Source organism: Nothoprocta perdicaria, unplaced genomic scaffold, assembly GCF_003342845.1.
Source record: "Nothoprocta perdicaria isolate Ctin4 unplaced genomic scaffold, notPer1 scaffold_182, whole genome shotgun sequence".
Classification (NCBI taxonomy): Eukaryota; Metazoa; Chordata; class Aves; order Tinamiformes; family Tinamidae; genus Nothoprocta; species Nothoprocta perdicaria.
This window is the reverse complement of record NW_020455005.1, coordinates 505,633-521,958: the sequence shown is the minus strand read 5'-3', so window position 1 is coordinate 521,958 and position 16,326 is coordinate 505,633. Positions and strand designations below refer to the sequence as shown.

The window sequence follows — 16,326 nt, the reverse complement described above, 5'->3', positions numbered from 1 at the left end:
CAGCAGCCATTTCATCTCCGGCAAGTAGGCGCAAAAAATGGCAGAAATGGAGAAAGAAGGGAGACCTCCCGAAAATAAGCGGAGCAGGAAGCCTGCGCACCCGGTGAAGCGGGAGATCAACGAGGAGATGAAGGTAGGTGCCCGCCGCGGGGGGACGGGAGCCGGGGGGGGGGGGTCTCTCCCGCCCCCCCGCCGCCACGCATGGAAATGGAATAAGAAAGGATCTCTTGTCATCTTTTTTTTTTTGTAGGATGCACTGAATGTGTCTCAACTCCGCCTCCTGGGCTGAAAACAGAGACGAATTCACAGGCTGCAAATCCTGTTCATTGACCAGCTTTGATTTATTTATTTATTTTGTTTTATTTAAAAAAAAACCCTCTCCCTCAATGGGTTGTTAAGCTCCCTGCGTGCCAGCGATGAGCATATATATATATATTTTATAACAACCCCCTCAGGCGGCTTGGAAGTTAGGCAAGAAAGGGATCTTTTTCTAGAGCCCGCATTTCTCTCCCTTTTCAGCAGCGAGCCGTGCCATTAAATTGTCAGAGGGCAACGTTGTGGTGCGAGCCGCCCGTCATTCCGGCGCTTGAGCGCGGGGCTCCTTCCCTCTCCGTGTCCCCGTGCCTGTCCCCGGCTGCTGGCCGCGGCGGCTCCGCGCGCTTCCCCGCGCCGCTAACCGAAGGCGCAGCGGTGCTGGCGAAAGGTGCCCGCCCGGGCACGGCTCGAGTCTCGTCGCCGGCGCCGGGGCTGCCGTGCCTCGCAGCGAGCGCGGCCCCGGCCGGCCGCGCGCCCGAGGGAGCGCCCGTGGCGGCCGCGCCAGATGTTGCCGTGGTGGCGGTTGCACGGACACGTATTTCGGGGCTGCTTGTGTCGCCCAGTTGCTGCTCCGGTCTCCGTGCTCCCGTTTCGTCTTTTGCGCCCGTTTTGCGCGTCCCTTCCGCGTCTGTTTGTGTTGCATCGCTCGTTCCCCGAAGTTGTGAGCAGCCCATTGTGCGACTTCGGCGGAACTTGTTGTTGTTGTTTAATGTGCATATGAACTAATTAAACCGCTATGGCTTATTTATATGATAAAGCCGCTGTCATTTACTTTAAATGTCATTTATTTAAAAAAAAAAAAAAAAACATAAGCGGAGAACTGCCTAGAAAATGTCACATTTGCACGGCATAGAGGCGAGTATGTAAATATGCATTATGTGCATTGGAAGTATCCTCGCTTTCGGGAGCACTGCTCTCCCTTGCAAAATTACGCCGGAATGCCCCGTCTCCTCCCGCTCGGCCTCTTGTACACATGGCCAGCTCCACATAGGTGTCCTTGGTGCTCCAGGCAGGCGCTGCCTGGGCAGTGACTCTGGAAGCAGCTCCGTGCCCGTCAGAATGGGAAATGTGGGCACGGCTGGTGCTAACGGAATGAGCAAAATAACGTGCTGCTGCCTCGTGTGTCAGGGCACCTCTTTGGAAACAAACTATCCCAAAGAGCCTTATTATTCGTTGTGAGGTGTGGGACACGTTCTGCTTTTGGACGGGGCTCCGTACGGGCACCGCTTAACGGCAGCACTTGCTTGTTGTAGCCTCGCAGAGTTTTGAGGACTGCAAAGATCTGTAGCATAGGGCACTGCCCCCCTAGAACATTGCTTAATGTGATCTGTGTGGATTGCAGCTTTTAAGTTTCATAGGTTCTAGAATTACAAATTAGCTAATTTTAATCAAAACATGCGAAATGTTATCCTGGCTGGATATAAAGGCTGACTGTGCTGGATCCTCTGGGTTTGTTTTGTTTACTTTGGCTGCAGGCACACTCAGCGGTTTGGGAGATAGTTGTTCTTCTACAGTAGAACAGATGTTTGTCTGAAAGGGTGAGGAAGAAACAAAAACAACATTGTGTGAAGGAGAAAAATTGCACAATTTTAAACTAATGCTTTGGTATTAAGCACTGGCATTAACCTTCACGTAGAGAGTGTCTCTTTTTTAATCATTTGTAGCTGCTTAATGTTACAAGCCTCAAGATTTTGACTGACTTAGTTGTTAAAGGCTGTGGGCAGATAGGAATGGCGTTTTGGACTGGTATGTTTTCATGTCAGGAGTGAGATACCTGGTGGCAGAACCTTTCACAAAACACAGGGCACTCTACAATGTAAGCTGTGCTATTATGCTGTGCCTGGAGACTGCGTTTTTAGTAGGACAGTTGACTTGGAGGAAAGGAAGGGAGGAAAAAAGAAGTTTGAAATTTCAGTTTGTTGAGAAAGTTAAAAACCTCCGAAGATCCTTCACTCTTTTTATTTACTAATCAATTAAGATGTTTAGTTGTTCTTCGTATGGACTGAGGAATACAGGAATGTAACAAATTGGTTACATTGTTTAAAATGTTTGCAACAAAACGACATAGTGAACACAATGTGCCCTTGTGTAGGTCCATATCTGTAATGTTCAAACAGCCTGGCAGTTTCCCTTCATCTGAACTGCTTTCATCTGGACCAGTGTAAAATAAGCTCTGGTAAGTAATCACGGCAGAGCAGAAAGAAAGGAATGTATACAGCAATAGACAGCCTAAGCTGTAAAAACTGTAACCCGAGTATCAGCAGCAGATCAGATATCAAGGCTTTAAGGTAGGGGAAATGAAAGAGATGAAGGGGAGGAAAAGACGAGAGAGGGAATGGAAAAGTCAGCTTGGAAAGTGAAGGAGAAGTAGGAGGGCCCCCTCAGGGAAATTTGGCTCAGGGATTAGGGAATTTTATCATGGTGTACAGTGACCTACTCAGGTTTCAGCCCACGTTGGATTGAATTGCTTCCCTTTGCTAGCAGAAAGAAAAAGGACTGGTGTATATGTGATTTTTTTTTTTCCTTCGGGTAATAAAAAGGCCATTGGTACAAGTGTCTATTTTAAGTACAGCAAATGCAAGGCACTCTGAATGAGCAATAAAATTACCTCATCACGGAGACCTCCTTCAAGATTTGTTGTTTGATATAGTCAGATATTTACTTAAGAACAATCACAGAACCTGAGCTGCTTGGTTTTGGTGTGTTACAACTGTAGTGCTTCAGCTCAGTTTTAACCTGACTGGAAATTCATATTGCTTGCTGTTTCATTGTACCAGATATTAAGTTACATTTTTGTTATCATTAACCCAAGGTACATGATGGTTATAACAAATTTTAATTTGATACAACATTGTGTGCAAAAGTACATGACTCCGTGCAGTTTTTCAATATTACATTTCAATGAAAATACATTCAGGAGGAATTGTTTTGTTTCGCTGTGAACTTCACAGTTTCTCTTTTTTATTATTATTATTTTTGCACTTTTCCCCCTTTCCTCCTTCAGTTTGTGTCTTCCAGTTACTTTCAGAGGTGACGTTGTTCATCTCACACTTTGGAAGAACAGCAGGTAGTTATTCTCAAAGTAAGTAGTATAATTTCTCACTTTTTGGTGTATAACAGAATACCTAGTACACCCCAAATTAGTGTAATCAGGGAACCTGGTACTATGTTAAAACCAACCTAACGTTTACAATTCAATTGAAGGAGGCTCTTACAAAACACGTGGTGATGACTTTCACATCCATTTCACATCCATTTCACATCCATCCCTCCTCAGCTAGTTTCCATATGCCAACCTACTGCCAGACAGCAGTGCAACTCAGCACTGGAAACCAGGTGCTTTGCCATTTTGTGAAATATGCTGAAATACGTTTAAGAAGTGGCATCAAATATATTTTACTGAAAATTCTCTTAGAGGAAAAAAAGAATAAGACAATATATCTACATGTTTGGAGTCTCAGATGAAAGCTAGCAATTAATTTGTGCTATAATTTCACAGGGCTGTTCTATGTGCCAAAGGAGTTTACCATCTATAAATACTCTCAATAACTAATTTGTATCTAAAGTTGGGCTTCATTCCTGATGCTTAGAGCTTAAGACAGCTCCATCTGTTATAGCTTAATAGTAAATTCACCCGAAGAACATTCAGTTTAGTGTTTTAATATTCCCTACTTGGCATTTAAAAGTACCACTGTCAAAATTGGGAAAGCAGCGAAGCCGGCAGAGCAGCGCTGCACTTGGAATGAGCCAGAGCATTGCGAGCGTTAGAAAGATTTCAAGGAAACTCCTCCCTGCTCTCCTGAAAAGCAGAAAAATGTGTTTGTAAAAGTGAAAAAGCAGACAGACTTTATCAATTGTGCTATTTCAGGATACCAGGATACTGAAGGTCTTTTAGTTTTTTTCAGAGTCTGCAGGAAAGTAGGTTTGTGGTACAGCTGCAAAAGGGAGCTGCATTATCTGCACAGGCAGCCTCACCTACTTGTGCATTATATAAATGCTTATTCAAACTAAGTGGCTAAGTCACTCACAGAAGCAAAGGTGTATTTCATTTGACAAATGAAATTAAAGAAATAAGAACATTTGCTTTTTGATGGCAAAAGCATTCCAAAATCCGATATAGTGACAGCATCACATAAGTAAGCAAAGAATGTGAGGGTTGCATTAAAATAAAATCAACAATAAAATATTTTTATTTCCTGTGTGCAGTAGAGGGAAAAAGTGAATTTGAGGGGTTATGCACCCAATTTCTGCGTGCAAGGAAATGGAATGGAGCCACTGTACTTCCTTCAAAATCTGAAAAAAACATTCAGCAGTAAAGCCTAGGAGAAAATGAGTCTGACAGACTCATTCTTTTTTCACGTTTCCTGCCTCCGTGTTTGCCAGGCCTCATTCTGTGAAGCCAGGCCTTGCCCCCTGTGAATGAGGTTCATAGAGAAGGAAAGGAAAGAGGTATAAAATGGAAAGAGAAGCGTGATTTAGCTTCGAAGCACATTAATTAGTGAAAATTTGAGAAAATGATGCATTGAAATGTAAAAATCAACCCATAGGTGTATTGTTACTGTGAAATTAATATTGAAAGGGGAATAAATATTATTTTTTTCCTGCCTAGCATGTATGGTCTCATAAAGGAAAGAAACCACAGTCCGGCAAAACAACTTTTTAATTTTTTTTTTCCTGTGAAGAAGAAGCGATTTCAAGTCAAACTATCAGTGACTGTAATAGCTGGTTAGTTATATTCCTGTCTCTTCCTGGAGGGAGGATATTTCTGTGTAGTGCAAGAATAGAGAAATCTATGATTAAAACATAATTAAAACATGCAAATTGCACCTTGTCCCACAGTGGTTATAAGCAGTTTGGGACTTAGCAAGGCCCGAAAAGAAACAATTTCTGTCCATTAGGAACTGAGGACTTTGGGGATTTTATGTACGTGGGGTCACTGGAGCATTTTCAGGCCAGTTTCTCTGGCGAAGATGAGCTAACTCTGTTGCAACTGTGGCCAATTCCCTGGCAGCCGCAGAGCTGCCGTAGAGCACGGCTGCACAGTTGCACTGTTGGCGGAAGTGCTGTGGGAGACGGGGCTCCGGGCGTCCCTGGTGTGATAACTGAGTGCCTCTGGACCTGCAGTTGCAGCTGGGATTGATATCTCCACCAAGCAGCTACCAAAGCCCCGGGAAGGTGGCCGTTTGTGTGGTGCCAGGCGGCCGGGCGCTGCGGTGGGTTGGGTACGAAAGGGCAGGACCTGGGCTCTGTGCTCGTCTGCTGTGTTGGTTCCTGCCGTGAGCAGAAGTGTGTGGCTCTTGTCTGTGCGATGCTGAGCGTTTTAGGCCTGGTAGGGGTGTTGGCCATTGGCGCTGAGTCTGAAACAAAGCTTGAAGTGGCTTCGTTCATGCCTTTGCTGTCCCGTTCCTGCAAGAGCTTGGAATTACAACGCATTCCCAGCCTCCACACTGTGCTCATCTTCATGTTTGGTTCTCCTTTGGCATTGTCAGCTCCATCACCTCTCAGTTCACATAGTTCCTCTCTGAGCTACTTCATCTTCTGCTCTCCTGCTTCAGCGTCAGGTCTTGTGTTCTTGCTTTCTTCAAGCACTGTAATTACAACTGTCACCTTTCCTTTCAGCCAAGGCTTTGAATGTAGCATGTCTTGCACCAAGATGCTGCTCTGCGCATACAGGCTGTGTATTCATCATCCCACTTCTTTTCCTGTAGCTTCATCAAGAGCCAAACTTTTCTTTTCTCATCCACAAGAAAAGTTGTCTTATTATTTGTGTTTTGGCTGTTGACACCACACTGCTCTTTACAAACCCATCATGTTACTCTATCATGAAATCCACTCAGGCTGGAGCTAACAGTGAAATGTCAAAAAGAAAGAATTATTAGGAAACTATGCAATAACGTTGGTGAGCATGGGGCCAGGAGCTTGAGCAGACGACCTGTGTGACACAGCTTAGACTCACAGCTAGGCAGCGCTGCAAAATGGTGCTTTAATCAGGGATCTGAAGGAGGATAACTTTGGTTTTTTGGATGCTCTTCATGTGGATGCTTTTCATGTGCGTGAGAAGTGGTGCGGATGACAATGACATCTCCTGACTTTGACTATCAGCTTGCTAAGGATGGGATCGCCCTTTGGGTTCTGGCATGGCCAGTGTGCTCTGCAATGGAGCACTGGCCTTTAGCCACTGACAGAACAGTATTAAGAGTCACTACCATCATTGTAATAGGAAAGACAAAAGAGGAAGGAGAATATTTTATTTCATTATTTTTTATTCCAAGCATCCTTATTAATGACAAAAAGATATTTACTTTTTATTTTTTTAACCATAATATGTGGCGTCATTCTACTCTCATTGAAGTTAGTGTAAGGATTTTGTTTATTTGCTTTGGTAAAACAGGTCTCTATTATGAGTAATTTCCAAACTCATTGTCTTTTTGTCATTCCAACTGCTTGTTTTTGTATGCTGCTTGTGGACAGTAAAATGAGCCTTGAAAGGTATTCAGAGCTTGTGCCATTATGAACTCAGCTACCTTGCTGACTGTATTCTGAGGTTGGATACTAAGCTACATAAACATGTATGTCTCTGTAGGAAAGAAAAAAGATATAAAGCCTAGCTTACGTATTTCATGGCAACTAATGAGAAGTTACTCATTGCCTAAGTTGATCAATGACAGAAATAAAGCACAAAGCATCCACAGGATGCAAGTTTAGAGCTGCCCAATTAATGGGGTTGCGTGAGGTTCAAGTCAGGCAGCCTCCATTGACTGGACTCCACCTTGTGAGATTGATCTCCAGAGCTATGTCTCCCTAGCTGAAATTTAGCAGACCCAGGGAAGTCAGCAGAGCTCCCCTTTGAGTCAATGTGGTCCCTCCCCTTCAGGTCAGATGCTTTGATCTGGATAATCTGCCCTGGTGGAGTTTCGCTTCCCGGCTCCAGACCTTCCCACTGCTGGATTCACATGGGTTGCAGCTGGGGCTATGGAGCTTGGGGTTTCAGCACTGAGGGAAAAGTCTTCTGTAAGGTGAAAAACAAACGACGACGACAATCCAAACCTGATATTCAAAACAGTCACAAAAGTGTGTCTATTAAAATGTGAATTCAAATATATTTCAATAGTATAGATACTAGCCACGTTGCGTGGTGCTTTGCTTCAAGCTGTAGTAGCGTGACGTGGTTCGGCTGTACCTGGCTGCCGCACTTGCCGCGCTGACGCTAGGCATGGATGTGAAGCGGGGCTGCTGCCAGTGCTGCCCAGGGCAGCCCTGAGTCCGTCTTCCAGCAGGAGGTCAAGAGAAAGGGGGAAAACCAGAGGGAAATTGATGCTCCGCAGGTCTGGCCTTGTTTTGCTTGTTTTGCTTTTTGCGTGTGTTTGTAGCACAGTGGCGCTGCTGATACTCTTGGAAGAGTATAAATTGCTTGTGTTTATTGCTTATAGTTGCTTTACAAGCCTCGCTGACTGACAGGAACACCTATGCAATCTGGCGTGATGAATGAGCCGGGAGCAGGGCTGCTGCTCTCTAACGTTCTGGGGCAGAGTGGCTGTGGCAGCTTTGGCTTCTGAAGCAATTATGATCTGATGAATTTTACTTATTTACTTAAATGGCTTGAGAAGCGCCGTGTTCTGTCATTATCCTTGCTCCCACTCAAAAATTAAGCTGCTGCAGTTACTAGACAGAAGCTAGCAACCTGTAAATTTGATGTATGCTATTTGTTTCGAACTGGCATCACATTTTCCTCATTCCTATGCTGGAATCCAGAGCCACGGGAGACAGCTTATCAAGATCATTATTTTAGAGATGTCAAGATCTTACAATAAAATGAAGTTCAGGATTTGTTTTAAAAGAGTGGTAATAAAAAAATGAAGAGACCGAATTGAAAGGCATTGTTCATGGCATTTTTTCTTTTCATTTTGTATTTGTCTTACTACTTTAAAATGATTTCTTCCAGTGACAATAATTCATTAGCCAGTTTCATTCTTAGTTCCCAAGTCTCGAAGCCACAGCTCCATGACACCATTCAGTTTCACAACGCTTTGTTGCCTGGCTGCAGAATCCTTAAGTTATTCTGCTAAATCTCAGTAATGAGCGTTTTTGACAGAAATATGTTTGACACATGACCTGGAGGACATGCTTTTTAATAGCATATGAGACTTATGTCAGTCATGTTCTGTGTTTTGCATTTCCATGCAAGCAAAGAAATGTAACCACACTGCTGCCTGGAAATGGTGTCGGAAGGAAATATGGCAAAACTGAGAAATGGTCATTGAAACAAATATGAATGCTTTTTACAGGAAACACTACGGTAAAATGCTTTCATGGTACGGGGCTTTTTAAGGGCTTCAGCTGTGCAAGGGTTTGTAACTTTGAGGGAAAATATCTTCACTGCAATTCTATCCGATTTGTTTCGTGTGCACCTCAAGAAACGGGGATTGTGCTAGTGACCTACTCCATCTGAAAAGACTTTAGCAGCCCAAGACTGATTAACTGCTAGCTGAAAAAAATCTTCATTTGCTATTATTTTCTTGCTGCAGTCTTAAATATATTTCTTATGGTAACATAGGATGGTTTTTTTTTTGTGATAAATATATGTTAAAATATTCCTGATAGAGAATGCCAGAGCAGAAGTCATAAATAACTCTCTTTTCTATTTTCTTTAAATTACAGATGTATGAGTCTTTGTCATAATTACATGTGTCAGTCTGAGATTTAAATGCATTGCACTTTATACACTTGACTTATGAAACGAACATTAGTCTTTGAGGAGGTGGGACCAACCAGGCAGCTCCTAGTGTGGCAGCGATACAGTTCGATTTATGCAGTCCTGCCTTCATTCCAAATGGTTATTGATTACATAAATAAGTAGGTAATTTTTCTCTTTCAGAACTTTGCAGAAAATACTATGAATGAGCTCCTTGGCTGGTACGGTTATGACAAGGTTGAACTGAAAGACGGAGAAGATATTGAATTCAGGAACTACTCTGCAGATGGGGAAAGCCGACAGCACATTTCTGTTCTCAAAGGTAATGACACTACTTAATGTTTCTTTGTTCACGAAAAGAAGGATTAACATCCCACCCTACCTGAATTGGCACTGGAGGGAGTAGGAATCATCTGCTGCTGCTTACTTTGTGGTTGATTTAAATAAAAATAAAAATATCTGAGAGTGCCTTCTACTGAGAAGAAGCCAACAGAGCACAAAGGAAGCCATTTAACAAAATTGCTCTTCACAGATAACATCTTTGTTAGTCAGTTCAAAGTCATGTACCTATGGTCCCAATAAGCTGCTCACACCTGGAAAAAGAGAGTGTTTGCTTAGCAGCTGGGTTTTGAGGCACCTTTCTGGTTATCTGGTTATAAAATGAACACTTTTGGCCTATAGCTTTTTAATAGACCAGATCATTTTAAACTGCAACATTCACAATGAATGTAAGAATCGTCATGAATATTTATAAAGCTTCCCTTAACGATATTTATTATATTTTGGTTTTCTGCAAGTGCTTTAGATTTTTCAAGGGGTGGAGTTTGTTTTGGACATTACTGGATCTTCCTGTAGGGTGATTATTCAAAATGTAAATGACGGGATCGGTCTTTTTCTGCAGCAGTTCAGTCGCTGCCTTTTAAAGCTGCAGCCAGCAGGTGGGCAGGGCCTTGTGATCAGATTAAGAAGAAACATTGCTTCACAGCAACAGAGTAGGAAATTGCTGGATCTTGACTTATCCAACAAGAGTTTCTCAAAGATGAGGTAAAGAGTGGAAATTACAGAAGCTTTTACACTCTTGGACTGCTGCTTTTTGGTGTGTTTATGGCCAGGAGCATTTTTTCTTTTCCAGTGGTGAGCAGCTGCACTTTATTCAGTGAGTGTTGCAATGAGTAGTGATGCTGGAAAGCCCAGTTTGGAAGAAGTGGTGGCTAATAGAAAGTGAAAAAATTAGAGGCAAGCTGAAACAACTCAACTATGTTAAAACTGAAAATCTAGTATGTTTAAGTCCTCTCTGAAGAAACTTGCTCTCATGTTGTGATGTGATTCATTTATTTATCTTTTAATAAATAGATCTTATAAGTCATGATTTGTGGATGCAATCTATGCCTAATGAAATCTGTTATGTAATTATGTTATAAATACATGATACAAGTCGTATGTTTTATAGACCAAACCAGGATGTTGAATACCTGTGCCAGGTAGAAATATTTGCTGTATGCAATCTGCAGAAGAGAAAATAGTCTTCATTTTCTCTGACTTAGGAGGAGAGAGAATGGATAGGAATTAAGGACTGCTGCTTAGCTAACAGAAGTGCATCTAAAGAATTCCTCTCAGTAGGAATCTTGAGGTGGTTTGGAGTTAGAGAAATAGAATCATAATTATCATTGTTCCTTACACACTTTGATGCAATTTCAATGTTTTCTTTTGTTTAAATACTCTCCACTACTACTGCTTACCAAATTGGTGCTGGCTAGTTAGGAGTTATTTTATTTTCATTTTACGTTTCTTGCATTAGTTGGCAAAATTGTATATGGTATGTGAGTATCATGAAAACAATGGATGTAAAGAATAGGAATATAGTATTATTGACTAAATCAGGCATAGCAAGGGCATGTATGACAAAGAAATCCTCCCCCTTTTTTAAGGATAGTTGTGTTTAATGTGATTTTGATCAAAAGAAATATTTCTGAAGAAATGCTGGAAAATAGCCCTTTATTTTGGAAGAACATTTATTCTTTGTTTTCGTATTTCTTTTTTTTTTTTTACCCTTCACTCTGTTATATTAGAGTAGGTAATAATGAACAGATTGGTGAAAATATTTAGGGACATCTTAAGAAATATTTATGTCATACTGTACAATATGTTCTTTGTGTTTTGCAGAGAATTCTTTGCCAAAACCCAAATTACCCGAGGACAGTGTTATTTCTCCATACAATATAAACACAAGCTACCCAGGGCTTGCCACGGGAAATGGACTTTCAGACTCACCAGCAGGGTCGAAGGATCATGGGAATGTCCCGATTATTGTCCCATTAATTCCACCACCTTTCATAAAGCCACCAGCAGGTAAATCATTATGAACATCTTAAAATGATAACTAACACTGACATCTGTCCTCAGCTGGCTAGGTTATGATTTACTTGAAAAATATCTGAATTCAAAATGTTTAAAAAGCAGTTCCCATAGTCTTGTGGGGAACTTGAAAAGGGAACGAGAATGACTTTGTTAATGTTATTCAAAAACTTTGAAGTACAATGACATTAGACAGTCTCTGTACACACTTCTGCTGTTGTGACACTGCATGTTGGATTTTACTCCCTCAGCACTTCAGCACCATCTATTTTAAACAAATTATTTGGTTTTGATGAATAAAGTCTTTAAATAAATTGATGGAAGATGATTGAATTGAAAATAGGCTTCATAAAGCAGACAGTGAAAGAGATCAAACCTTCGAATCAATATCACGTCTTTATATCTGGTCAACAAGATCACCCTGGGAAAACCGTCTCTTGGTTCTCATTGAAATCCCTGACCGTTGTCTCTTGAGGGTTCAACATGGTCTGTACTCTACCTGGGAGACTTCACTGAAATCTTCTACATTTTCATTAGATTTTTAGCAGGAGTCATTTTTATAACACGGCATTCTGCAGAGTTGGGGTGAAAAATGTTTTATTCCACGCTACCTGCTGCTGAAACCCGAGACTCACCTGTCTGTGAAAGTAACCGTTACGGCTGCAATACGGTGCATAACTGCTGTGTTGTTCCTTACTGTTGTACTCGGTGCAGTGACCGGTGCCTTTAGACAGCAGTAGGCTCAATCCTGCTTCCACGGGAGTCCCTGGCTGTCGTCCCAAATGCAGGATGCACAAAGGCACCTATCAAGGGATGCTGCCTCTCTGCACACTGCTCGGGAAGCAGTTTAGCTGAGGAGCTCCCATCAGGCAGGAGGATGTGTCTGCAGTGGCAGAACAACTTGGAAGAGCAGGTCCCTGGTGTTGGGTGCTCGTCCCTTCCCCGCGTTGCAGCTATGAAAGGTTGCTGTAAAACACTGATGGGTCCGGTAGCCTGCTTGCTTGTTGGCAGCCCTTTCACAGGTAGATTGCAGTTGTCCCTCTCCCCAAAATTATTTTAATGCCCTATATTTTTATCTCTAAAGAAGCATACTCTGAATAATTTTCACATGTTACCTGATACATGTTCCCTGCCAAAGATTTCTCATCTGTTTTGTACAATATTTGCTAATTACTAAAGCTATTTGGGTCTGTTCCTCTAGCCTTTACACAGCTAAAGGCCTCAGGCCATATGGGCTGGATCCTCAGCTGTTGTTCATTTGGCCCTAAAGCTTTAATCGAGGGACTTGTGTTGTCCCAAGCTATTTTCTCCAATCAGAGCCAGAAATGAATTCACAATGTTGAATTTGTGGTATATGAGCACAAGGCTGTAACATGAATTGTGCAAACTGCAATAACTACTTGATTTTTATGCCATCAAACAAGCAGGAGGAGATGGAATTACGAAGTAGAAAAACAAATCACTTCAGCAGTAGTTAAGTAGACACTGGGGAACTATGGTCAAGTCAACTGCCTTCTGCTCCTTGCACAGCCACCTACCATGTGTGTGTGTTCCAGTATTCAAATGTACCAGTAAAGTTATTATTCAGATAAGACCTTTCATAAGTGTTTTCCAACTTTGGGATTGTACTTCATTACTTCATAACGAATATCATTATTTTACTAGCGTAAAGGGTATGAATACATAATGTCTGCCTTCTTACTGAGCAGATGAGTATATTTATCTCATTCTTGTTTTTGGGAGTTAAGTATCAGAGGATTGGAGGGAAAGAGACCCACAGCCGTTGTGGGGTTTGCAATCGGCATTGGTAATACTTGCTTTAATATAGGCCGTAGAAGCCCTGGCTATGGCCTCCCTAAAGAGCCTGCTGTTAAGTTTAGGGCAAGAAAGAGCTGGTGAATAACACAAGGAGAAGGAACCAGCAGAGCCAGCATGAGAGGCAGTGGTCTTGGCACTCCACTTGGACACCATTTGTAGGTGCTGCATCAAAGCAGAATTCTCAAGGGCAGTGCAAGGCAGGGTGACAGTAACTCCGGGGGGGTTTTCCAGGATCCCTCGCAGCATAAAAGGCAGCTGGGGAAACAGCACAAGGTTGGTATTTATATTGAACAGGCAAATGGAGACTTACATCATTGAGCACTAAAGGTGAAAGTCAACATTTTAAACATGGGGGAGATAGGCTATGAATAACTTGCCAAAAGAAGAGACAGGTTATATTTGATAGAGTTAGTAAGTGAGGGAAAGGAGCTGAAAGAAGCAGATGGAAAGGGTCTAAGGGTAAGCTTTCATGGTGAAAACCCTGGGCAGGAAAAAGCACCTTTGCAGCCCTGTTTGAATAGCCATGCAAGGTTACTGGGCAGCAACTCACTGCAGTGACTGAGCGGTGAGATGCTGAGAGTCTACACGAGTCCAGACTTTGTGGATTGGGTTATTGCTTAGGTAAAAATTCTACAAAGTTCAAATAAAATTCAAAAGGGAACACCCACAGTCAAAGAGGATCTCTAGATCGGGAACCTGAAGGCAGGGAATTGAATAATTTTTGCAGGTAAGATTCTATACAGATAAGATGGAGAGGGAGAAGAAAAAGAGCAGAGTACTGGGGATGCTCACAGGGGCGTGAAGGGAGCAGTAAGCAGGATATTCTGTAGGGTGCAGTGATGTAGCGTTTGCAGAGAAAGAAAACCTCATCTTCAGAATCTTCAAGGAGGTAGATAGGATTTGTTTTATCTGAAATAGTTATCAGCTTGAGGAAGAGGAGGGAGTACTGATCATGAACTGTGTCTAGGAAGCTGGCACTAAACATTTCACAGATCATGTCTCCTTGAGTGCTTGAGTGTGCAGGAAAATTTTGAAGTGTCCTATGTGCACTTATATTTTGATTTAACAGGCTAAAACACCGAATAATTAACAAAATACATTTTTACCCTCATGCTTTTTTTTTTTTTTTTTCTTTTCTTTTGAAAAATGAAGCACTTTGATCATATGGCTGTCTCCAAGCTATTCAGCTTTCCTTTCTAGTCAAACAAAGCATTAGGTTAAAAATTTGCTTATACAAGTCTAGAAGACATTAGACTTCCTTCTGACCAAATGCTAACAGCTCTGTGAAAGGCACTCGGGCTTTGCAGGACCCCACAGTTACCTCAGAATAAGTCTGAGTTAAACACCCGGGCCCTACGTGGTGAGTTTCTGCAGACTCAGGTTACAGCACTTCAGTGGAGGATATTAATTCCAGACACAAGAAACCTCCACGAAGAATATTCTGCTGCCAGTTATTTGGAGCCCAAGACTGTCCCCAAGAGCAGAGCAGCTGACCTGAACCACTAGGCACCCAGACCCCACTCGGGCTGGCCCAGCCCGAACTGGGCTCTATCTGTCACCAGCAGCAGGCTGCCACGCACAGGGAAGCGGAGAGGGAGGCAGGGCAGCCTCCAGCAACGGTCTCCTTGTGCCCGAGACCCTTCCCTCTTCCCAGCCCCTGGTAGCTACACGAGCTGCTGCCAGCGGCTTCTTCGGGGTGGGATTCTTCAGGGCAAGTGTCCTCTTCAGGGTTGTCTCAAAAACAACTCTTTACACCAAACTAACACAAATATTAACATTACTTCTGCTGCTTAGTGTTAGAGAGCTCTTTTTTTTCATTTTTTGTTTGTAAAGGCTTGTGAAGAATGTATTCCTTTTCAATAAAAAGATTGGATTAACATAACAAGGAACAAAAATGTGGCAGCCAGGAGCACTCTAGAAATAAAAATAGCATCATAAACCGTAAACCAGCAGGGTTTATGGTATTAATATTCAGTATAGAAAATTCCCAACTTACATTGTGCAGCCCTCGTAGTGATATACAGCGTAAATCTCAGAGGGAACCGAGTGGCTCGCCTTTCACTCTCGCGGATTTGGTTGGCTGTTGTTATATGGGATGAAGGAGGGCTAACATAAATATGATTTAGTCAAAAAAGGCTTGGGAAAACTTCCTTAAGTGCAGGCAACACCCGTTCCCTTCTGCCCCTAGCAGCTCCCAGCAGTCACAGCATCTCGGTGTCCTTGCTCGTTTGGCAGTGCTCTTTGGTTGACTTTCATCATCTTCATGGCAGTGCCTCTGTACGGGGATGCAGCTGCTGCTCGGTCTAGTTTTTGGTCATGAGTGTTGGCGATGATATTCCCTATCCTGCTTCCTTCTGTGTCCTGCCTCCTTCTGAGGTACGGAATACATCTGTTACTGTGAGTACCACAGGCAGGAACGGGCTCCCCTCTATGCTGCACCACGAGGGAAGGTCATTGTCGAGGGAAGCAGTGACAGGAGGGACTAAAAGGAGGCTGCTGCTCCTGGAGCTTCCTACCAGGAAGAGCATGAGGAAAAATATGGCTCAAATAATGAGCACTTTTGGGAAAGGAAAGGGGATTTAAATTCTTTAAACCACATATAGGTGCCTCCGTATCATGTTTGGCTCAGTGCTTTCCAAATGATAACAGCTGGGGTTGAACCAAACCCGTGTATTGTATAAGGAACTAGGGCAAATGAAAGAGGAAGGGCCTGGAAGAGCTATATATAATGAGGCTTTTTTTGCGGGGGGGGGGCGGGGAAGTGAAACAGAAGCATTTCCAATAGGAAGTATCTAGTAAAATGAACCTGTAAGTGGGAAGAAGCTACGAAAGCACTAAATACATAGAAATTTCATATTCAAATACCAAAATGAGTAATTAGATATTTTATGGAAAGGAATGAGATACTTTCTGTGTCATAGCTTAACATAACTTTAGAATTAAAGTTTACCATTTCTGTGTAGATATGTAAATGCACATGAATTACTTGGAGCTCTTATTAGTCTGAGTACTGCTTTGCAGTAACAATGTAACTTGTAGAATTAAGTAGAGTCCCTGACTTAAGACCAGTGGAATTGCATGCTGTAAACTATGTCAATATTTAAATTATACTGGAGGAATTTGAAAGCAAAAAGATTTTAAAATGT

At 42.5% G+C, this 16,326-nt stretch overlaps 1 protein-coding gene across 4 annotated transcripts in view; it reads left to right on the top strand.

Annotated features, from left to right (window-relative positions):
• Window positions 1-13: 13 nt before the first annotated feature.
• SOBP (sine oculis binding protein homolog) overlaps window positions 14-16,326 on the top strand; it is a 93,876-nt gene continuing 77,563 nt past the window's right edge. For 2 of the 4 annotated variants that reach the window (XM_026036628.1, XM_026036627.1), the window contains exons 1-3: window positions 14-133; window positions 9,191-9,329; window positions 11,171-11,356. In XM_026036628.1, coding sequence (XP_025892413.1) covers window positions 38-133; window positions 9,191-9,329; window positions 11,171-11,356 — 421 coding nt within the window. In that variant the 5' untranslated portion in view covers window positions 14-37. Of the gene's footprint in view, window positions 134-1,160; window positions 2,492-4,977; window positions 5,041-9,190; window positions 9,330-11,170; window positions 11,357-16,326 lie in introns of those variants that run through there. The other 2 variants (XM_026036629.1, XM_026036630.1) reach the window with 2 other exon arrangements.